The sequence below is a fragment of the Vanessa tameamea genome, chromosome 24 (assembly GCF_037043105.1).
Source record: "Vanessa tameamea isolate UH-Manoa-2023 chromosome 24, ilVanTame1 primary haplotype, whole genome shotgun sequence".
Taxonomy (NCBI): domain Eukaryota; kingdom Metazoa; phylum Arthropoda; class Insecta; order Lepidoptera; family Nymphalidae; genus Vanessa; species Vanessa tameamea.
The window spans coordinates 2819713-2845128 of NC_087332.1; the positions used below are offsets into that span (position 1 = coordinate 2819713).

The window sequence follows — 25416 nt, forward strand, 5'->3', positions numbered from 1 at the left end:
TTTGAAAGTAAATGTCAAAAAAATCACAGATTTATTCAAATTCTCATAATGATTTTCGCGCCAATAATGATACTAAGCAAATAAATCTTCTTCAATTAAAAAATAAACCTGTATTCTAAGCTAAATTAAACTGTCACATAATTTTGAAACAGATACGATAAACGTCCCTTATGAGATCGTATAGATCGGTTTGCTAACGATAAAGCGACGTTTATTTAACATTTAGGCGTCATCATATGCGATACGCTTTCTTCGCTAGGATATTGAGAAAAATTGCGATATAAAGTAAGCAAAAGACATTAAATGCACATATTAACACATGTCCATTAATATGACAAAGAAGACGTGTATATATAAATTTTAGCACCATGTCCAGCAAAATTATAATAAAATTAAGACAAATTATCAGTCGACTTGCTTAAATTAATTTTAAATATAAATTCGAAATTAAACTATCACCAAATAAAGTATAAATAGAGAATTATTTTAATCTACACTCAATTAGGAATATGAACATCTTTCAAAGTTATTAATATTATATAATATTAATCTAATAAATGCCATTTTAAATTAAGATATATTTTTTATTATAAATAATTATATTAAGTACTTTTTATTTATTATGATTTTTAACTTTAATTTATAAGTTTACTCAACGAGATTTCATATTCGTTTTATTTAATAAATAAAATTTTGATTTGAAAAATTAAATAAAATTTGTCAAGTACAAGCTTTTATTAATAATTAACCTATGTAATTAAACATATAAATTTTAGTATAAGAGACAGTATTTTCAACAGCACCAATTGTTCCCACAATTTTAGCTAAATCAATCAAAAATTAGAATTAAGAACTGGTAGAAATTCAGGTGCAAGATTTGATCCACTTATACTAACAGGTTAAGTTCAATAAAAGCTTGTTAAAACGTAACTTAAATCCTAACTAATTTAATAAAATAAATTTAAATAATTTCAAAGAAAAATAAAATGTAAAAATATATATAATATTAAATTCTTCCTAATTTATTTTATTATTTATTTAGCTGATGTATATTTAAGTAAATTATAATTGTGCATATTAATTAAATATTTATTTATAATTCACTATGGTATACTTCAGTAGTGACTTTCAGCTCATGTTCGTGGAACGCAGCGCAATCCGCTGGATACTTGGCCTGAAAAAAGTTATATTCAAAATTAATATAAGAGGCAACGCACACGGGTAATACGACTAAGGGGCCATTCATTTATTACGTAAGACTATTTCGCTTATTTTTGACCCCCTCCCACCCTATTATAAGACAAAATAGGAATAGGCCGACCCCCTCCTGCTTAATATTTATTACGTAAGAATCTAAAGGAAACAATGAATACACGTTTGGTTTATTTTAATGTTTATGTTTCAAAGAATCAATTTTTTGAAATATTTATTTGTAATTTCAAGGGTACTAATAATATTTATTTTTGGGCCCGTCCGTTGCCATGGAAATGGAAATATTATTTTATACCTATACGCATCCGAGCGATACTCGACAATCGAACCTTTTTCAAATAATTTTAACTTTGCGCATTTTTAACTTCGTAAGAACTATCGAGACACCTTCCCATCCCCTTGTAAGAAAACATGGTCAAAATAAAAATCGTCTTTCGTAATAAATGAATCTTAGAAAGATTACAAAATGGTTGACATATTGTATATTTAATATGATTTTATTAACGCAGCAAAACAGGTGGTGACTTTTTCCTCTGTCAAGGAGCTTTATAGTTTACTCCCTAGTGTATCAGTTCGAGTCACGGTCACGGTGATCATCTTAAAGAAGCCTACAATATTGGTATGTGTTCGTTAACGTTCGTTTCCTCAGTCTCATGGTACATTTTCTATAATCTATGCTTTTAAGCTTCTATGTCAAATGAACATGAAAAATTTTGAATTGAATTGGTGAGACACGCAATGATGTATGGGAATGTAACTTTTGTTGAATTTCTTGGCACGAAAAAGTTATTAATTATTTAGTGACGTCATACAAGATCTGGTCCTTCATAAGCCCTTATAGCTACTAGATACGACAAGGCGATACGTCGCCGGAAGTCTGTTTACATTCTAAGTGAAGATTCTGATGAGATAACATTTTGGCGTATACTACAGTAATACATCAGCAAATGTTTAATACCACTATCTTATATCTATGAAACTCTAGCATAATAAAAGATAAAAGATTTTCACACAGATATAGATTTTGTACAGATACACCAAAAATATATTTAGGAAAAAAGAGTTATATAAACGTGCCGTATTACGTCATAGAATATACTTAATAAATATGAAAAATAAAAAATGGTTTTACCTCACAGTTGACATCGCTCTGTATTGCGTTGTAAAGATCCCAAAATCCCTTGCCGTTTTGGAAGCTGAGTGCTGCTGATGCGGCCAGACTGCTCAGCTTAGTCAGCCCAGCCTTAAACCCAGGAAGCCCTGAAAGCGACAAATATTACAATTAAAATATTTAATTTTAATTGATTATTGATATTAAGATTCTGTAGTCGGATATGAATTTGTTTGGTTATATTATGAGGGCAAAGATTATTTGTATGCTTACGAAGTCGGTAGCTAGAAATCGGCTCCATTTTTTAAATACAACTTGTATGTTAATGTACCGTGTTACCTTCTGCCATAGAACAGTCTGTAAATGACCAGCTACTGAGCATTGAGCTCTTTCTCCTTACGAAGGGAGGTTGTAAAGCGAATTTGTAAATAAACTGTGAATGTCGATTGTTGGATACATATGGCATTTCATCCGAAGCATGCGGGTGTTCTCACGATGTATTCCTTTGACGCCGAGCACGAGATTAATTATAAATACTGATTAAGCAAATATAAAATTCAGAGATGTTCAGAGTGTTCAAGATTATCGAGCGAGAAATATCTTACATGTAATTTTGGTAAATTATTTACAACACGTTACGCAGACAGGTAGGTACCACCCACTCTTCATATATCCTACCACCAGGCAGCAAAAATCACAGCAATACTAACCTTGTTTGTCTTGGTCGTGGTGACTGTTCACGACACACATGAGATGTTCCTGGCAATGTGGTGCTGCCTTGGAGTGCTTGTAAGCTCTGTATACTCTCAGGACGGGTTCTATAACTTCCAAATTCAATGTATCCGTCAATCTGTCTGCGATTGCGTGGTAATCCGCTCGGTTGGCGAGGTTTTGAGATGCGGTCTGTGCTAATTTTAAGATTTGCTGAAACACAAGGAAAGTTATTACAAATAATGATACTAAGTTATTAATAATCTCATCTCTCTCAGCCGAAGGACGTCCACTGCTGGACATAGGCCTCCTCCAAAGATCGCCACAACGACCGGTCTTGTGCAGTCCGCAACCAGCGGCTTCCCGCGACCTTCAGGTCATCGTCCACCTTTTTGCTACCCACATTTGACATTGGTCCGTGGTCGCCACTCGAGAACTCGTCCCCAAAATTATTAATAATATATACCCTAACTCTTGTTCCTAGCGACAATATTTTGTCTATGAAGCTTCTTATTTACATGACATATCTAAATTTCAGGCTAACTCTTGTCAAATTTCATTACGATCTGTTCAGTCACATTGATTCAGTCGTGATACTAGTAGTTAAAACACAGACAGAGTTACATTTTCATTTAAAATATTAATCCGAATAAATATGGATGGTCAATATAAACGTCCTCCAGGCGGAATATTGACAATTGCGGCCAATCTCTAAGGCTAGCCTCTAAGTACAGCACAGAAGACCTTAATAGTGCAGGCGTTAATGCGCTCAAAGAAATACACAGGATCAGGTGTACTCGCTATATTAAAGTACTATAAATAATAATTGACTATGAATACATTTTCATACAACATAAATAAGGCACTGTCCTGACGGTAAATAAATTTAGAAAAAGTGTTTATAGAATGTAACGAACCTAGAATAAAAAGCGTAAATCTAGTCCGTTTCAAAATGGCGACTCAGCTTTAACCTTATTTATTATTATGACATTAATGTATTCATATCGGTCCTTTGCATTTCTTTGTGAGAAATTTTATAGTGAAAAATGTTTATACACTATGCAAATTACGTGCAAAACAGAAGACGAATTTCATACGTTTTACGTCAATAGCTTAAAGAGTGTGAAAACGCGAAGCGTAGCTACTTAAATAATAATACTATACACGAAAACTTCTCCGAAACGAGCACCTGGTATAATTCGTTGGATTGAAGTCGTAATGTCCAATGAATGAGTCCGATTTATTTGTTAAAATTGAACCTTCAGTTAGATTTTATTACGATATTAAAAGTAAGTAATTCAGAAGCCACTTCCAGATAGTTATGGTAGCTTTGTTTTTGATACTATAATATTAAATAATTAAAATAATCTCCATGATCTCGTATGTCGTTTTGTAATTAAACTTACATTTTTAACAAACAGAATTATTAACAACCATATGTTGTATTATTTAATACAAACATATCATATACATATTTATACAAAATACATTATCTTAGAAAAAAAATATATAGAACATAATTCTAGTCTGTGTCACTTATGTAATGTGGTGCACGTACTTTTTTAAAACGCTCTTATAATGTCTTCTTTACGAACTTACCTTCATATATTCTAGCGCGGACTTTACGTATCCAGAAACATCTGTATCCATGTCCAAGTATTTCCTTAGAACGTAATTCGTCAAAGCTGTTATTGATTTCTCCGGCTTATTCATATTGAAGTGGGTGGTCTTGGGCAAACCTTGAGTATCTAGGAAGCTGTTTATAATGTACTGACCAGACGATAAGTATCTGAAAAACGGAGTTGGTTATTACGTGTCTGAAGTTGATCATAAGATTCAAATTTTTTTTTTTTTTTTAAATACGTAACTATTTATATTTGATATGTACGATTTAGTGTATTATCTCATTTCGTAATTGTATTTAAATGTCACGAAATATAAAAACTGCTCCATCATAAATAAGAAAAATAAAAATTTTAAAGCACTTAAAAGTACGTATAGGTAATCGGGTATAAATATTATATACCTTTGATATACTTCTGGCTTAGCTACATGAACGACCATATCAGTTAGATACTTCGCGACAGCCTTAATCCAATGTCTCCTGAAGGAATGATTTTCAAAACTCTTGAACATCAATTCGAAACTGACATTTCCATCAGGACCAATAAAAGACTTCATGGCCCGTTTGATTCCAGACTTCTCCCAAACTGTTTTCCCCAATTCAGAATTTATGAACACGTCCCAGTACAAATGCGCTTTCTCCAAGAACGGTGGAAGAAAAGATGAATGATCTTTGTGACTATCAGCCCGTTGATTTGCCTGTTCATCCGAAAATGCACTTAAACTGTTCATGACTAAGGGTAAAATTCCCGCGATGTTCTTATTGCCTAAAAATCCCGATGCCATGTTCAGAATGCTTTCCATATTGATGTCATTTGATTCTGCTTCTCGTTTTTGGCGTTGATTCGGCTGATTATTTGAAGATACCTGCTGTGCGAGCATTGATACCATGGATCCTACTAGTGTTGGATCTATTTTGCCGTCTTGTCCACCCAACAGGCTTCCCAAACCTGGAGAGTAGGAATAATGTGTTATTTATAATGATATTTTCATTTTATTATTTAAAAACTTCTAATCAAGATGTAACAAGAGTACTCTAAGGTATGTGCTCATTAAAAGTACGCCGAAATTTATCATTATTAATGATTTTAAGCAAACTTGTTTTTTACTTCTGTAATATACGTAGTTAGTAAACATAATATAGTGTAATATAGTTAAACATTTAAAAAAAACACAGTTGTTCAAAAATATTTCATCTATTTTCAGGTTTCGAATGTTCAGTTTTCTACTCTTACGTCTATTTTTTTTTATCTTACATACACATATACTTAGCTTTAATATATATGTATATATATATATATTATATATATATATATTATAAATAAATAAATTAAAGCCTGGTATATTACGATATATTTTCTATACTAATTTTCGTGCAGCACACACACAGCTATGATTTATATTTCTGTGACGTCACCATTTTATACCGTAACATATTATTGCATATTATGATATAGCAAGACTCGTTGAATTCATAATAACTGTATTTTGAAATCAGAACACTTTTATTACAAGGATCAAGCTAACTCCAGGGCTACATCAATGAAATGAAGTTTCGTTGTCGTTTCGGCGTTCGTTGGCGTCATCGTCTATTGGTGGTGACCACTTACCATCAGGTGGCCCATTAACTATAACCTAAAAAATACATCTGAAATTGTAAAGATTTGTATGCACGTCTGTGTCGGATCGTAGCGAGCATGCTGGCAGCATTATTCCGTTGATATTTTTATTATCATTTGTAAATAACTATATAAATACTCAATGTATGTAATTATTATGTAAATTAATATGTTGTACCCATCAAGACTCACGATGTACATATAATATTACTTGTAGTTTAATAGAGTACTAAATAAACCGCAAGGTTCATAATATTACTATTGATAGTATATTACGAGTGCTTAGACTTCCTCTCACGTATATTACGACGTTTTGATATTGAAGTATCTTGTCTGCTTCATGTTAATGGGAAGTAGACATCTTCTCAACGTGTCGAATAATGACGTAAGTGAAATATAATAATATTATATGATAATGGAACGCTGTTTTATCTTAATGTCACATATTTGAATGCTTCGTTGGTCTCGTGGCTGTCGCATAAGACAACAGATCCCAAGGAATTGGTTTTAAATTTTGGTTCGAAAAATTAAAAAGGTATTTCTATCGAGAAATTTATATGAACAGCTTGGCGCTTGGAAGTTCGCAGTGTCTCGTGTCCCGTGCCTGTAAATGCTCGTAAAGGTTTTGCGAACTTAACTGAACTATTTTCCGTCGTGTCAAATATGCCGTCTTATAAATTATGGTATTATAAAAGAAAGATAATAGAAAGAGCACTTTTGTTTAGCGCAGACTTGTCCATAACATGTCCTTCACAAATGCGCAGGGAGTCTCGCCGCAGTGAGGATGTCCACATTCATTGATTAACTCATCATGTGTTAATAACTAGAACAATAATTGTGTTACCAATATATTCTTACCAGATAAAACATCGCCAGCGCTTCCATTGTCTTGTCCTAGCAATGATCCCAAATTCTTAGCATTATCTCCCTGTAATAAGCTACCGACGATATTGCCGATAGCAGCCATCCCATTCAAGTTGTTCCCCCCATCGCCCATATTTTGCAAGAATGATGATGCAAGATCCAAGAATGGATTGTCATCATTACTCTGCGTGAGAATAGGAAAACTTAAAATTTGGCATATCATTAAAACTATCACGACGCGCGCCATTTTGTTCTGAAACAAAATAAATGGAATAAGTTCGATAACAGTTTTTATTGGTTAGTGGAAATAGTTTTATGATTAAAAGCCGTGAACATGTTTCAAACATTTATTCAGCTAAAACAAATTATTTATATGCGTAAACAGTTTTAAAATTAGAACGAATTTATTGTTGTTTGTTAAATTATTTTTTATAAATATAGGAGGCAATGGGGTTGAGCAAAGTATTAGAATGGTTACAATTATTGTTATTTATTATGTAAATGGATATAAATAAATAAAATAAGTTTTTTTTCAAAGACGATATAGACGATAGATATAATATAGAAGCTATATTATATATAGCGTCGAAAATATAATATAAATATAAACACAAACAGAAACATTATAAATACCATTCAGCATTCGTCAAACTTATAAAAAAAATATAAAATTCTTAAAAAGAGCGTATGTCAATAAGTGATCATTGAAAAATTTGACCTTTTACGATATCAGGTAATTGTTTTGAATTTGAGGAGAAAGCTAAAGAATGTTGCTAATCGCTTAAATTTAAAGAAATATATTATCAATGTAATAAACATTAAGGTTTATTATGTTTAAAATTACTTATACACTAATAAATTCCCACTCGACTTGCTAACATAAATAAATATCCAATGAATTTGTAAATTGAATTATTTTATAAGCCATAAATATATTTTTTCACAATTTTTATAAGGTTGATCATGTTATTTCAATCTATCAATTACTGTCAAATAAATCGTTACGAAGTATCCCGTGGAAAGGCGAAAACGTTTCTAAGAGACGATTAATTACAAATAAATAATGAACAATTAATTTTGTATCCGGAGAGTAATTATATTTAGCTATTTCTTACTGTTTGACAGAGTATATTTTAGTTGAAGTTTCAATTAATATTATTGTCAATAGAACCTTGTTCATCAAAAAAAAAAAACTTTAGTTTTAAAATACTTCTTTGCCCTTTTAATTCGACATCAGAACGGTAGCTGTCGTATTGATATTATTCTATAACAGTTGTCAAACACGGCTTAACTCACGTTTTAGATTTTTCATCAGGTATCTTTACATAGTATAAAACAAAGTCGCTTTCTCTGTCCCTATGTCCCTTTGTACGCTTAAATCTTTAAAACTACGCAATGGATTTTGATGCGGTTTTTTTTAATAGATAGAGTGATTCGAGAGGAAGGTTTTTGTATATAATACATAGACAATATATTTAAGTAACACTGATAATTTTAAAAGTTTCTAATGTGATGTCGTAAATTTATACATTTTTTTGCGCTTACATTGGAAACGCTGGCTGAACCCTACTAGATAGATCAAAATAATGTACTACAGAATTGTACACCTCAAAAATGTCTACAAAAAAAGTCCGCGATGGTATATGTCTATCTCTTAAAGATAGCCCACAATAACATTTTTTTGTCATTTATTTTTTACCACAAATATTGGCCAATTTTCGAAGCGATTTTAACCTATACAGCATTAATCCTTATCCAATTAGGTACCTTAAATAAATTGTGCATTCAATATAGATCAATATGGCCCTTTACAGCATATAATTTAAATGAATATTTTCGAAGATATTACAGTTTTAAAACGCAGGGACATAGCGGTTTGTATTTCCTAATGAGTGAAAACTGTGTGCGTTGTACCTATTTGTTATCACTATATAGTATAAAACAAAATTGTTCCCGCTGACTGTCTTTTCCTGTCTATGCTTAAATCTTTAAAACTATGCAACGGATTTTGATGCGGTTTTTTTTTAATAGATAGAGTGATACGAGAGGAAGGTTTTTGTATATAATACATAGACAATATAGTTAAGTAACACTGATAATTTTAAAAGTTTCTAATGTGATGTCGTAAATTTATACATTTTTTTGCGCTTACATTGTAAACGCTGGCTGAACCCTACTAGATAGATCAAAATAATGTACTACAGAATTGTACACCTCAAAAATGTCTACAAAAAAGTCCGCGATGGTATATGTCTATCTCTTAAAGATAGCCCACAATAACATTTTTTTGTCATTTATTTTTTACCACAAATATTGGACAATTTTCGAAGCGATTTTAACCTATACAGCAATAATCCTTATCCAATTAGGTACCTTAAATAAATTGTGCATTCAATATAGATCAATATGGCCCTTTACAGCATGTAATTTAAATGAATATTTTCGAAGATATTACAGTTTTAAAAATTGCGGAACGTAGCGTTTGCGGTGGTACCGGCCGGCCGGGGCGGCGGGAGCGTGCTATAGGCGCGTCGGAGGCCGCGGTTCTCCCTGTAGCACTTTGAATTTAGCAGCGATCGGACGCGGTTATTATCGGAGCTCTCTAGCGATTGAAATAACAATCCATACTTCCATACTAATATTATAAATGCGAAAGTAATTTTGTCTGTCTCGCTTTCACGCCAAAACTACTGGACCGATTTAAATGAAATTTGGTACACAAATAGTCTAGAGCCTGAGAAAGGACATAGGCTTTTTATTTGGAAAAAGTGCTGTGAAGGGTTGAAAAGGGGGATGAAAGGTTGTAAGTTGTTGAAAGTATTGTCATGTTTAGAATTTTTAGAACTAGAAGCATAAAACTTATATTTTAGGCTGTACACTTATAAAATAACATAATATCATGACACCCACTCGGGAGGGAATTTTGGATATTCTACCCCTAAATGGGTGAAATAGGGGTTGAACGTTCGTATGGATTTCTTTAAGTTAGAAACATGAAACTTTATTTTTGGGATACTGATTAAAAAGGAGTAGATACTTATTTAAGTGTTTCTGCATATTCTACCCCTACGGTGGTGATATAAGGGTTGAAAGTTTGTATAGAAGTCCGTCATTTTTAAGATAGAAACATGAAACTTTATTTTTGGGATACTGAATAAAAATGAGTAGATACGTATTTAAGTGTTTCTAGATAATCTAACATTAAGGGGGTAAAATAAGGGTTGAAAGTTTTTATGGGAGTCAGCCATTTTTTAAATAACAAACATGAAACTTTATTTTTGGGATACTGATTAAAAATGAGTAAATACGTATTTAAGTGTTTTTTGATATTCTACCAATAAGGGGATGAAATGAGGGTTGTAAGTTTTTATGGAAGTCGTCATTTTTTAAGCTAAACATATGAAACTTTATTTTTGGGATACTGATTAAAAATGAGTAAATACGTATTTAAGTGTTTTTTGATATGCTACCACTAAGGGGATGAAATAAGGGTTGTAAGTTTTTATGGAAGTCGTCATTTTTTAAGCTAAACATATGAAACTTTATTTTTGGAATACTGATTAAAAATGATTATATACGTATTTAAGTGTTTCTAGATATTCTACCTCTAAGGGGTTTAATAGGGGTAGGACATTTTTTATATAGGTTAGTCTGGAAATCCGTCATTTTTTAAGTTAGAAGCATGAAACTTTATTTATGGGTTACTGGTTAAAAATGAGTAGATACGTATTTAAGCGTTTCTTAATATTTTACGCCTAAAGGGAAAAAGTAGGGGTTCATATTTCGTATACAGGTGTTAGTCTGGAAGTCCGTCATTTTTAAATTAGAAGCATGAAATTTTATTTTCGGGCTACCGACTAAAATGAGTTGATACGTATTTAAGCGTTTCTGGATATTTTACGCCAAAGTGGAGAAATAGAGTTTGACATTTCGTATATAGGATAGTTTGGAAGACCGTCATTTTTGAAGTTAGAAGCATAAAATTTTATTTTTGAGCTACTGATTAAAAATGAACAGATACGTATTTAAGCGTTTCTTGATATTTTAGACCTAAAGGGCAAAATAGTTGTTAACATTTCGTATTCAGGTTAGGTTAGTTAGTATATCATTTTGAAGTTAGAAGGTCGAAATTTTATTTTTGGGCTACCGATTAAATATGAGTTGATTCGCATTTAAGCGTTTCTGGATATTCTACCCTAAGGGTTGAAATTCACACCAATGTGGTATTCAAAGAGGTATTACATTAACGTAACATTTTAAGTTAATTTGTAAATATATTCATATTCGACGCGGGCAAAGCCGCGGGTAAAAGCTAGTTAGGTATATAAAAATAGCTCATGACCTTCCTTTGGGTTCAATGGTTCTTACCAAATTTCATCAAATTCGTTTCAGTGGTTCGGCCGCGAAAGTGAAACAGACAGATTAAAGTTACTCTCGCACGTAATATTAGCATATGCGAATAAAATTCAGAAGGTTTCAGTGGTTTCAGTAGTGGAATCTGTGAATTTTATTCACTAATTTTATTAGCTTTGTATCTATCCTTCCCTTAACCATTGATGAGATTTGATTAAAATTTGTTGAGTTTATCTTTCAATATAAGTTCTTTAAAATTGTACCCGGACGAAGCAGATACGGGTAACTAGGATTGTATAGTATGTTATATTATACCGTTAAGAACCAATATGAATGTACTCGTAACACGAATTGGCAATAAAACGAAGGAATAAGGAAATCTTGATCTGCATTCGTTTAAACTAGTCGCTAGACAAACGAGTCACTATAGATCTGTTCACTCATACAGACATACCACCCCCCTCATCCCTCGCCCTCTTTCACAACATACGAGTACCTACAACTGTAAACATATCTCTATATTATGTTTATTTTTAACCTAAAGTTATTAAAAATAAGGATTTATCTTGAAAGGAGGACCGTCACCAATATTAATGCATGCCGGTAGCTTAAAGTGATGGGGCGTGACTTCGTGAGTGAATAGACTATAAAAGTACTTGCTTGGTATACCCGATTTAGCAGAAATAAATGTTCGCACATTTTGCACCACAAACAATATTTCTGCGATCTGACATGACCGAGCGACGCTCATTCGAATCGATTTGTTCAGAAATACCGGTAAATATCATCATTTAGATAAATGCGGGAAAATAATAACTCTCATAAAATGTACTATATTTTATCAGGATTTAATGTTATCCCAGATGGCACAGTAGATATTTATGATGGCAAATCCAAATCCGGACAAGTGTCGTCTTAGAATGTGTTTAATTTATGTTTATACTTCATGTTGCGCGTTTCGCATCGGCTGGAAGTAAAAATAATATAAAACTTTTTGAAAAAACCAGTGACAATTGTACACGTAATTAATGTATATATTGCAGCTTATCATTACTAGATGGCGTTATGTCAAAGTGTAGACATTTCTACATCGCGATGGCAAGATTCACGAACTGTTTTATATAGTGCTATTTTTTTTAAATAAACATTATTATGGCACCTATTGATTTTTATGATAAAACTATGGTGTCGTGCAGCATCCTTAGGATCGAGTGAGCTAAATGTACAATCATTGTATAGATACGAGGAGGAAAGTTAAACTAATAACACCTATCCGATTTCGCTAAGTCAGTCACGTCAAAGACAAGTCAGGGTCAAAATTTTTCCACCGGTTCGGAAATTAACACCTCGGACCTGAGAATAACAGGCGAAAGATACTCAGCGGGATTTATTTTATGGGTTATTTTTTACAATTATTCTTTTCATACAATAATAATAAACAAGTTTCGTTAATTTAAACAGCCTGGAGGCAGTCATCTCATTCCCAAGGGATGCAGTCAGCTACGAAGTCATTGGTGTTTTAATATCCTTAAGCCATAACCCTCTTCAACGATTCTTTTAAATTTTACAATTGAATATTTTTGAATGTTTTCTGGGATCCTGCATTGCCCGACAAAAGAGTTACTAACCCTGTGTAATCGGGTACTTGGAGTAACAAGTTTATGCTTGTTCCTAGTATTAATATGTACGTCACAATCTCTGGAAAAATCATTTATTTATTATAGTTATATATCCTATTTGGCATTCGTTTCTATATTGCACAGTTATTTTTAAATTAACCTATTAGAAAATAAAGCTCATGTCAAAAAACATTGATAAATAAGGCATATTACTCAATACAAAATTATACTAATAATAAAAAGCGTGAACTTAGTATTTTTTAATTTCTAAGTATATATAAATTAATTTGTACTTTATTGACATACTATGTAATTAGAATGGTGTAAAAGAAACTACAGAGTTTTTGCCGGTTCTTCTCGGTAGAATCTACTTTCCGATCCGATTCGGTATCGATTCGGATCCGGTAGCTTTACAATTACACAATTTATCAGTGTAAAATGACGATTCAAAAGTGCGTTTATGAGCGTACTTGAATAAAGAATATTTTGATTTTGATTTTTTGATAATAATTTGTATAACATTTTGTTGTTGAAGAAACTGTGTTCACACGGCGTGGTTCTTTTCTAGTTTTCAGATTTACTCAAGTTGAATTAGTTTGCTAAAAAAATAACCTGATCAAAATAAATATATAACACGCTTAAAGCTATTCCAAGTCGACAATTTAATTAAGAAACAAAATGGGACATGATAAAGTGACCCCTTAAATGAAATGTCACATTCGTTGACACAAGGTTTCGTCATCTGTCAGGGGAAAGGCGTTATGGGGAGCCGCGGAGGAAAATGCTGAATCGGGCAAAGGCGCAAATTCCATCTTTTTTTTATACCTTACTTGAAGAAAACTATATACTAAATTTTGTTCATTTTATCTCTGGTATTGCTGTAGACTTTGTATTTAAGAATTCAGCTGTAATAAAATCGAATCTATTTAAACGTCCATATAATTATGATAGATTTTACAGGTAAGTTTTTTAATTGTTAATTATATAATATATATTATAGATTATGGAACACCCGTGCGGCGTCAGGACTTAATTTTACTAGAATTATTTAATATTTAAAAGAAAAATAATAAGAGTTGCTTCTGGAATATTCTAAAAATTTAATATCCTGTCTATGAATTTCTTACAGCGATGAATAAAAGATAGGTAAGATCGCTTCACGCTTCACTTCTGGCGTCAGATTTCGCTACTACATGAAGTGGGAAATCGCATTTTAATGCATATTTCGAACTAAGAAAATTAAACTCAAGCCGTTCTTCCTTCGAAATCGAATTTTGATTGCTTTACTTGGATAAAAAAAATTAGACGAATTATATTGTACCAGTTGCTACATAATTCCAGCAATTCCTTAATTCAACAACTTTTTCCGTCAAATTATTATTACATCGATATTAATCTATACTAATATTTTAAATAAGTAATGAGTCAGTACGTCTGCCACGCTCTTTCACGGCCAAACCACTGAATCGAATTTGATTTAATTTTGGTATGAAGTTAGCTAAAAAGAAGGACACAAGTTTTAAGCCACACACTTGACGACCAACTCCTAAAACAAGGGCGTTTGGTGCAAATAAAACTATATATTACATGGCCTAGGCATTATTTATGCTTTTTTTTTTAAATAAAAGTCAGCTCACCAGATTGGCACGCGGTGTATTGCACTTTGGTGGTCTTCTTTAATTTCTAATAACTACAAATAAAAAACTTTGTCATTTGACATAATTGATCGGACCCTAAAATAATCTATGCCATAGTTTATTTTACCGATATACGAGCACATCTATGGATTATATTGTACTGTTTGATTGTTTGCCGGAAAAATATCTGATAAGTGGGTGGTATATACCGAGACGGGCTTGCTCACAGCCCATCAAATAAAATGCCTGAGGCAACATTTTGTTCCGTATTTATCTTTAGTGATAATGGGATAACCTTGAAGATGACAAATCATATAATAATACGTAAATGTAAAGGTTATTTCTTCTTACTCTTACTTAGATTGGAACAGGCTAGGCATATACCAGAAACCTTCGCAGGTTCGCAAAACAATACTCTAAAATTTATTCACCATCGGTTTAATGGTACACGCTATACTGAACATTGTTATTTGATTTATCAAAGTTCGAGTATCAGAGTTGATTTGAGAAGAATCGATTCATAAAACTCAATGTATTTATTTGTATTTAAAACAAACTGAAGGCGATCGTTTCATCTCTAAGTTGTCCTCATAAAAAGGGAAAAACTATTCCAGCAGATGAACCCACATAAACATACAGCAGCGAAATTCTGATAAAGAAATTTCTTGTACGTAATACAACCCTGCTTGTGTGGCTTCAAGCCACATTTATCTTCAACGTATCAGATTTTCTATCGTAGTTTAACCGACCTCAAAAGAGGATCTCAATTGAAATGTCTTTATATTATTTTGTTTTGTGTATGGGCATAACTCCGTCAAAAGTAGAAGGCTCATGCAAGCTCTTTTAGTACGAAAGAGGGTTATTCCGAAAAGTACCTATTTAAATTTCGTAAAGATCTGATGTTGAGTTTCGGAGACAGATTACGGAAATCTTCCATAAATGGCAGCAAATCAACGCGATGGCTATTTTATTGCTGTATGCTATTGAAGTAGTCAGTTTTTTTTTTGGTAAAAAAACTTTTGCCTATCTAGACAATACCATTGATTTGGTATTTATATATAATAAAAGAACTAACAGTGATAGTTCAATGTTTGTTCAGAGTGTTTACACTAGAATTGTGTGATTTTTGTATTAAAAATATTGCAAAGCATATATTTTCCTTTTTTCATTCGTTCGATCGTATATCTGCGTTAGGTAGTAAAATATTCTGCCAACGTCACGTATGATTGAGAAGACACGTAGGAGACCGATCACTTACATACAGGTTTCTTTGCGATGTATACATTTATTCAGCACGAGGTAAAGTATAAATAAAAAAAACTGTCTCTTTTATCTAGAGCAAAATATATTCCATTTAAAAAGTAATTGGGTTTATTTGTCCAAAAATTCTCAGTAGCATCCTGATGTCTGGAAGTTGGATGAGTGTACACGTCCATACTTTGGACGTGTAAACGTGTGAAGCCGTTGGTCTTGCGCCCGAGGTCTTTCCGGTCATGTTAGATTTGCCGTTCAATCGGGGATACGCACGTCCTTGCGCACTAAAATATGTTCTGCGTAGTTGGCTACTCTCCGTTATTATTGGCCGCCGTATCCGAAATAAGATATAACAATAAGATAACTTGTCCTGATTTAAAACTCCTACCTTCGATTACGATTCATGCGTTCTATCACTATCGCGAGGTGAGTTGGCCCAGTGGCTAGAACGCGTGCATCTTAACCGATGATTACGGGTTCAAACCCAGGCCACCACCACCATCACTGAAAATTCATGTGCTTAATTTTTATTTATAATTCATCTCGTGCTCGGCGGTGAAGTAAAACATCGTGAGGAAACCTGCAGGTGTCTAATTTTAACGAAATTGTGCCACATGTTTATCCACCAACCCGAATTGGAGCAGCGTGGTGGAATATGCTCCAAACCTTCTCCTCAAAGGGAGAGGAAGTCTTAGCCCAGCAGTGGGAAATTTACTGGCTGTAAATGTAATGTAAAAATGTTATATCACTGGTCTATCACAGCTATGTCATAAAATCTTATAAATATGTATAATACTGGTACACATATATAATACTGGTATACTTTCATCGGAACAATAGAAATTTAGCAAATGCTTGAAAAAAAAAATTTATAAAACGCGTCTTCATATTTTGAGTACGTCATACTTTCTAGATAACTGTTGTTAAAAAGAAAAAAAAAGACGAGATTACTTTCGAGTAAACATGTATAAGGTCTGATTACTACTGTAACGACTACCAATAGGAATTTCTCCTGTGTTTATTTTGTTTTTGGATACTAAAACAGACTTGTACGAGCAGTACTCAATATATAAACATATTAATGTTTGTTTTCAATAATGGATCCGAATGAAATTTGGCCTTGAGATAGATTATAAGTTTGGAATAGCACATAGGTTACTTTTTGTCTAAAAATGTACCCTAAACCTGTAACACAGGGTTCAATTCTAATAAAATATCCACCAGCTAACCTAGAAAGTGTTAGAACGATAGTAGTAAGCAAAATAAAAATAGGTAAATTATAGATGTTTGTTAAATGTTTTTTAATATTTATCTTAATTAATAAAAATGAATGTTTAGGATGTTTATCCCTTCCTATCTGCGTTCCTAAGCCACACGTCCGATTGTATGTAACTTTGATGAGTTTGATGATTTATGACCTTAATTATAAACGTTTTGCGTCGACCTTAATTCTACCCATGGGAAGCCGGGACGCGCAGCTAGCATTTGTTAAAAATAAATGCGTGATATCCTTAATTATTTTTTGAATTACTTTTGATTTACGCCTCGTAGACGAGTTCTGTTATACAAATTGTCTAAACTATTTTGGCAGTCCACATATTGTTATCCTTTTTAACTCAACGCATTAGAAAAAGATAGCAATATTTTATTTAGTCTGTCATACAGTAATATCGTTTTATATTCTCGAAGTAATGAAACAGCAATAAATTGAAAATAATTTAATAAAAGATTTTGTTTGTTGTTTGTAATAAAAGATATTTGTTTCGTTAAATTCAAAACTTATTGTATATTTTCGTTTCTTCATTATAAGAGAATGATGTTTTATTCGAAGCACGACTTTCATAAAATCGTTTAGTGTGATAAATTATTGAGTATCTGTAATAGCTGTTTTGGGAGGGTCGAAACTATCTAAGTACATGTAGGATAATATTCTGAGACGTAAAATTAACGTGATTTAAATTTTAATTATCTGAATGATAAATTGTTATCATTCACATAATTCGGAATAATAATCATTTAAATCGGTGTGGCCTCGTACACCGACAGAGAATTTGACAAAAAAAATATTTTTTACATCAGAATTTTCACGTGCGAATGTGTATTTATGTGTCTCAAATTGCGCGTTGGAGGAAAAAATGTGATTATATAAAAAATGAGTTAGATAAAATCTAGCATAAATGCATATGCTAATGCACTGCATTGCAGTATCGTAGTGGCTCCATACCTTCTCCTTAAACGCATAAACGGAGAGAATTTAGGCCCAGCTTTGTGCTGTGTCACTTACTTTAGTTCAGGGATGTTACGGAGCTCCGTAATCGAAATTATCGGATATCCAAAATAAAAATCTATCCATAATCGTAATTAAAAGCTATATATGACATATATTTATTTATTTTAGACATATATTTCTATGAATATACATAATACCTACTAAATACTACTTGTAATTTTTCTTTTACAATTTCTATATAATGTCATATCCGTACTTGAAACTATCCGAAACAATCGGATAATGCGGAATAATTTCGTATCCGTAAGCATATCTGAAACCGATAAAATACGTTTCATATATCCGTATACATAGTCATATCCGAAATCGCTGGTTTAGTTTAGGCTCGTTTATGTCCGAAAGTAATATGTTAGAATGTGTAGGAAGAACATTAGACACTTCTTACATATTATTTTGAATCACATATTAGTCTTAACCTTAAATGACAATGTTTTTAGTATTGATATTTAATGAGATTTTCTTTGATTTATCATACTGTTAATTACAAACAAAAACTTGAATATCTGACACTTACATTACGTAGAATGCCTTCTTACTGAGACGCGGAGAAATCAACGTTGATTGTCCACGAATTTACCGCTCTCAGTTCCATGGGGCCACGGCTGTCATACCGTTACGTGTGTAACTACCATTACTTATTATATTTAAATTGTTATGTAGATTGTAATTATAATAACATGTGATTAGAACATAATGGACTTAACCTTGATTTAATAAATCACGATTTAAAAAGTTATTTGTGAGTTAATATAAATAGACATATTGATACATTTCTAATAAATGTTTCATCGAGGAGTTCTAGATGTACCGCGTGGCTGGGTTAGGGTCGTGTTCACATAACGACATAACATTTTTTTTGGTCTCGTTGCGTTAATACTTAAGTTCCTACAACTTTTATACATCATTAATTATATAAATATATTATTTATTTATTGATTAATCATTAGTTGGTATCAGTTTAAAAAGATAAGTAACATAAAAAAAATCCAAAAAATTATTACGTTCTAGCCTAACAAATATAAGTATACATTTTTATGCTCAAAAATATTATGCGCTGACATGATATGATATGGTTATATATAACCACGGTATAACAAGTCATAAAAAATCATCCTTATTATAGGCTCATTGGTAGACGCGATACTAAACAATTACCTAAATTAGTATTTTAATAGATTATTTTCAACTAATTTTAATTATAATGCAACTCATTTATTGTTTTTTATTTTAATTTATTTTCTTTAAGTAGTAAATAAGAATTACTGCACTGTCAGGAATACTCATATAGACAGACGATGACGAGACGAGATTTTGTTGAGATAATAACTTCACAAAAAGATTCTCGTGTCTATGTAACGAACTAAAGACAATGCAAATTCAATTGTTTATATTCAAATGACAACGACGTAGAAAAAAAAGAACAAGTTTGACGTTATAATTTTGTCCGTTTTGCGTTTCGAAGAATTTTTTGGCATATATTGACACAGATAACATTCAAAACGAAGGTAGTGACTAAGATAACAAGAATTTGTGGTGATTATTTTTTTAATCTTTTAAATGAATGACTTTTCAAACAAGTTTTAAACTTTGATAACAAATATTTTTTAATCTGTTCCATATTTTATCTGTTTAAATAACGTGTATCATGTCATACAGTTAAAAATAAAAAAATATATTGTATTCCAAATTACTACTATAATATGCGTTTCAAATCATATCATAGCTTATTTTAAAAATACGTTATAAAATCAGTTGCTCTTCAAATATAAGCACATCCTAACTTTCTAGCGGTACACGCGTGACGTCACTACACAGAGGTCATTAGCCTCACCACCTGACCGGTATCCGAGATTATGTATCATTTGTTATTTTTGATACATTTGAATAAAATATATTCCTAATTACCTGTATTAAACTTTTGGTATGTCTATGTTTATGTCTAATAACATATATTTTTTTCATTTAAATAATTTAATGTTATGATTTTAATTTTTTTTTCAAATCCAACTGATAGTTTCAAAGATTAGCGCGTTCAACGAAATTTAATTATTAGTCAGGATTATTATATTGACAGTCAAAATGATCAATATTATTGTTGACCCCCCAAACAGCGATATATATATATATATATATATATATATTATTTTCACCGTTATTTATTTATGAATAAAAACAATGTATGTTTTTGTCAACAAAGAGAATTGGTATAGAATCAATTGATAAATATTTATACTTTAATAGCTTCAATTGACAAAGGATTTTTATTATGAATATTCATTGTGAAACAATATGTATACGGAAATCAAAATAAAAACAGTTGTGTTTTGAAAAATAACATTCATACTGCCATGATGTTTATTTTATTAGTTGAAAAGTGAACTAGATACTTCAGGGTGTTGCCAGTTTATAATTTCATTTCTTTTGTCATAATTTTTGACAAAGCCTAATAATTATACTAAATCCAATCTCCGGAATTTAATACAAAAAAAAAAAAGGTTATATAGCGGTCGTAAAAAATGTAAGCCTTTTCACTGATTTTATTTAAATATATTACAATTTATTCCGAATATTGAAGGTCAATTTAGAATTAATATTTAATTCAATTTAATTTATAGAGCTATAAAAGTAACGAGAATTTGAGTACGTATTAAATAAATAACAGATTCTCGTGTCTATGTAAAGAACTAAAGACAATTCAAATTCAAATGTTTATATTCAAATGACAATGACGTATAAAAAAAAAAGAAAAAGTTTGACGTTATTTATTAATTAATTAATAAATAATTATTATTAATAATAGTATTCGTTACTATAAAAACTACTCGTTACCGTAACGTTATACTATTGTTACTTTTGATATTAGCATGAAACAACGCATTGACTTGCGTCCAATATGATGTTTTATCAAAAGGTTTGAAAGGCAAAACTGTCTCGTCAAACTGTTAGTCCTTTTTTGAAAGTTAAATACTTAAGGGATTTGTTAAGATTACATACATATATTACGGTATAGGATACATATACCACTTGGTTTAGTACTGTTTGTATCATATTTATTTACTAAATGAATCTTCTTTACTCGCCAGAAATTTATAAATCTTTACCTGTAGGCACACAAATTGCCCCTTTTACCCCTTTGAGGGGGAATAAAAAAGTAGGCTATGTCCTTTCCCAGAACTCAGACTTTTCTGAGAAAATTTCTTCTCAATCGGCTTAGCAGTTTAAGCATGAAGAGGTAACAGAGTTACTTTCGCATTTAATTTTTGAACAGATATATCACAGAAGTTGCGTTGGGTATAGCTAAATATAGAATCGACTGAGTAACCAGCCGGGTCTTCTCGGTAGAATCTACATTCAAAGTCGATTTCCATAGATCGTAGCGTGGTGCTGCATAGTCTGACCTTTCTGAATAAATATCCTAATAATATTTATTGCCGTATTAAAATAAACGAAAATATATATTTATATTTTTAATATAAATAAAAGTCCTATTTGTAAATATATTTATATCGATTTTTTTAGAATTGTTTAAATAATACATTTGTAATTTAATATTCTACAATTGAACGTCGAAATTTCTTTACACCTATAAAAACTTAGGAAGGACGTTTGGATAGAATGACATTGCATAATCCCGAGGGTGATTATATTAAGGGAAGTAAAAAAACTCTCATGACTTAACTAAATAATTCTCAAGACTTCAATAAAAAACCAGACACTTAATATAATAAAGAAAATTATTTGTCGTTGTTTTTAACGTAAAACTTCGTTACATTTTTTTTGAAAGATAATAATCTACTATTCTACCATCATACAATTCAGTCGCCATACGTTGCAATAAAAACGCTAAAAAATTTCAAAAACTCTACTCACCTCCACTACGGAAGACCTTTGTTCAACTCAACACATAAACAGATTAATACGGAGCACAATGTTGCCTTAAAGGTATTTTTATTTGTTAGTAGGCTTTGTGCAAATCTGTCCGAGTAGTTATCACCTACTCATCACAATTTCTACCACCAAATAACAAAATTCCGTATTGTTATGTTCCGGTTTGAACCTTGTGCCTGACAAGGTCTATAATATCTTAGTTCCCAAGGTTGGATTTGCATTGGTGTCGAAAGAGAATGATTATTATTACTTAGCGCGTCAATATCTATGGGGGATGGTGAACACTAACCATCAGGTGGCCTACATTCACGTCCGCAAACCAATTTAAAAAAAAAAAAACGGCTCAAGCCTTTTGCTGTACGACCTGTTAGTACCTTTTTGTTTCAGAACGTACTAACGTTTAAATAATGTAATCGAGTTTACTATTCAATGTTTCTTAATATTTTCTACTTATTATCTCGTTTTATTAAGTAAACTGTTTGATCAATCTTTATTATTTCAAGAAAGTATAAGTAGAAAGTAGTGTAACTTTTTCAATTAATTCCTCGTCTGTACACTATAAAAACAAATATCTCGATAAGTAAACAATTACACATAATTCCAATCAATTTATCGAATTCCTACACGACATTGCCGAAGTTATATATTTTTTTTGGTATTGGCTTGTTGCTGAATCATCTTTGCCTATTAAAATAACTAAACGCAGATTATTTGACGATGTTTGATGGCGTATATGTAAATTCCATAATTAAAAATGTATATATTAATTTATAAATTATTAGAACTTTCAATTTTAAAACAGTGCAATGAAATCATTTATTCCATGGAAGGGTCTAGGAAAATGTCAAAGGATAATTGACGTCACCAAATAAAATATAGTGGAATGGAAGCCACCCTCGACGTTCAGGCATCTTTGGAATGTAGTATCTTTGGTATGTAATTTTTAATATTAATACAAGTCGATAAGGCTTTGTTCGCGACCTAATTGGTCGAAAGTTTGATTATAAATTGAAGTTTTCGATAATACCTATCTGTTATTTGCCGAGATAAAATAATTCTAGTAGCCGCAAAACTTACCCAAAATATAAATTAAGCAATTGTGTCCACAAAATTGATTCATACATCCAAAAAAAAGTTATTATATAATATCTCGCATTGTTCAAGGAATGGCATTAATTTGTAAAGGCACGTATTTTGGACGTGATGAGACTGATCTTCTGTAACAGATGGTCTGCCCCTTCGGTAAGTTATACAGTTGATTAATAGATAGATTAGTGTTATACGAATTGAATATGAACGAGTATTGTAATTGTTGTAATATATTTCAAGTCATTTTTGTTTATAAATTATATTAATACCAGCCGAACCTGTGGCTTTACCCAAGCGAAATTTATAAAACACAAACTTCCTACCCCTTTTTTACCACCTTAATTGTGGAGTTTCTTAAAATCCGTTCTTAGCTCATGTCTAATATAAACCTACATGTCAAAATTTAAAGTTTGAACGTGTTAGTTTCTGAGATTGCGTGATTATTCAGTGAGTGGTATTTCGCTTTTATATACATAGATTTGAAATATGTTTCACTAGATGCAGGCAGTAAAAACTCTTTTGAATTTAAATTGAATTAATAGGTACCAAGTCGCGTTAGGTAAAATAATCGAGATACGCGAAATTGTTCTAAAATTGTCTCGCTTTTTGCTACTTGGTTATGTTGCCGACCGTGTTTATTTGATAGTGCCGTTACGGTTTTATGTAAAAAGTAGAGCTATGATAAGATATATTTTATTTTTCATTTATTTCAGAATTTAATTGAGGCAACGTCTGACTAGGTTACAGCCTAGTCAACCTTTAAAACATACTTTAATCTCTCTAAAATGCTTATGATTTAATAATGAAAGAGTTGCTGTTAAAAAAAATAACACAATACAAAGATCTTTTTAAAGTAATATCTTGAACAAAATATTTATAAACTTACCCGTTACAGTTGTGTATTATTGTCCAAACACTAATGTCTTAACTTTTATAAATAAATGCAAACTTCAAAGATTTATTGTCACGTATTGACAAATTCTAAGCAATGTTCATGATTCATGCACCGGTAAATGTTTACCACGTAATCATTTTCTACTGGTTTAAATATATTTTTTATGATTTATATAATAAAATATATATATACTATTAATCAATAATATTAAAAGAGCACTGACTTGAAGGACAACTTTAAAAATACAAACGTTTCCAAAAGTAAATACGTTTAAAAATCGAATATTCTTTCGCGGCGTTAGCGCAACGTCGGCACGCGTCGGTATTCTTTTTTCATCTGAACTGAGTTAGTATCGTCGTCTTTGTCGCTCGTATAGCGATTGTTCATTCGTGCCATGGAAATTCGAAAACAATTTTGTGTCCTTGACGTGTTCACTGCTTCGACAGGAAATTAAAAGTCCCGTTGTAATCATGCATCTCTTTCACGCCCTACAATTGATAGATATGAGAAAAAGAGAATGATATGTAATTATCAGTTAGGCGTCATCTGACTGTCAATGACCGAAGGCTCGAAGGATGAAAAATGAAAATGAGAAATATTTTATGATGAGTATTTTGTTAATGTTATCTTAAGTCATTTGACCTACTGTTTTAGTTATAAAGAAATATTATTTTCAAGATAATTATTACAAAAAGAGGTAAACGATGTTTTTGATGTGTGTATTATTATCCGTGTAGAAATAAATGAATTGCGTATGAATTCATTTATTTTCTTGCAAAAGAATGATGGCTTTCGATTATCAAGTAAATATTAATTTGAATAATAATTGACGGCCTCGCTGGTCTACCGGCTAGCTTATAAGATCCGAGATGGAATATTTAGAGGTCCAAGGTTGTAATATCGAGTTGTAGGCCCCTGCCTATTACAACCTCGGTAGGGACTGAGTATTTCTTGACACAAACAGTTTAACATTTTGTTGGATTTGCCGTATGTAACATGATATTTTTTTAATTTAACTTTATTATCCACAGTTAATATAATTATTCTGTAATGACGTCATTATTATTTTTTAATTATTTAAAAAAAAACAGGTCGCAATTTTCTATGAAACGTTCATTTTTACATCGTAATATTATTTCTCTTTAGTATATTAAACTTACAGTCTAAAATAAACAGCATGTGAATTATTAAAATATATCGGTATATTATTTTTAATTACGTAAATTATCTCATACGTGTCATTCCGGTACG

At 31.5% G+C, this 25416-nt stretch overlaps 1 protein-coding gene across 2 annotated transcripts; it reads right to left on the reverse strand.

Annotated features, from left to right (window-relative positions):
* Positions 1 to 1010: 1010 nt before the first annotated feature.
* LOC113398063 (uncharacterized) lies at positions 1011 to 24509 on the reverse strand. Of its 2 annotated transcripts, XM_026636639.2 has the most exons (7): positions 24157 to 24509; positions 7135 to 7393; positions 5061 to 5607; positions 4634 to 4823; positions 3034 to 3247; positions 2345 to 2472; positions 1011 to 1174 (listed from the first exon to the last, which is right to left on the reverse strand). In XM_026636639.2, exons 2-7 carry the CDS (start codon positions 7385 to 7387, stop codon positions 1094 to 1096), a joined length of 1413 nt encoding a protein of 470 aa, XP_026492424.1. In that variant the 5' UTR covers positions 7388 to 7393; positions 24157 to 24509; the 3' UTR covers positions 1011 to 1093. The 2 variants fall into 2 exon arrangements, with proteins under 2 accessions (XP_026492424.1, XP_064074866.1); XM_064218796.1 differs by lacking the exon at positions 24157 to 24509 and having other exon boundaries at positions 1013 to 1174; positions 7135 to 7395.
* Positions 24510 to 25416: the final 907 nt, after the last annotated feature.

Coding starts and splice junctions, on each gene's coding strand:
- LOC113398063 (XM_026636639.2), bottom strand. CDS start 7,387: ATGGCGCGCGTCGTGATAGTTTTAATGATATGCCAAATTTTAAGTTTT. Junction 5,608..7,134: donor CGCTGGCGATGTTTTATCTG/GTAAGAATATAT, acceptor CCTACTCTCCAG/GTTTGGGAAGCCTGTTGGGT. Junction 3,248..4,633: donor CCGCGCTAGAATATATGAAG/GTAAGTTCGTAA, acceptor CTTGTGTTTCAG/CAAATCTTAAAATTAGCACA.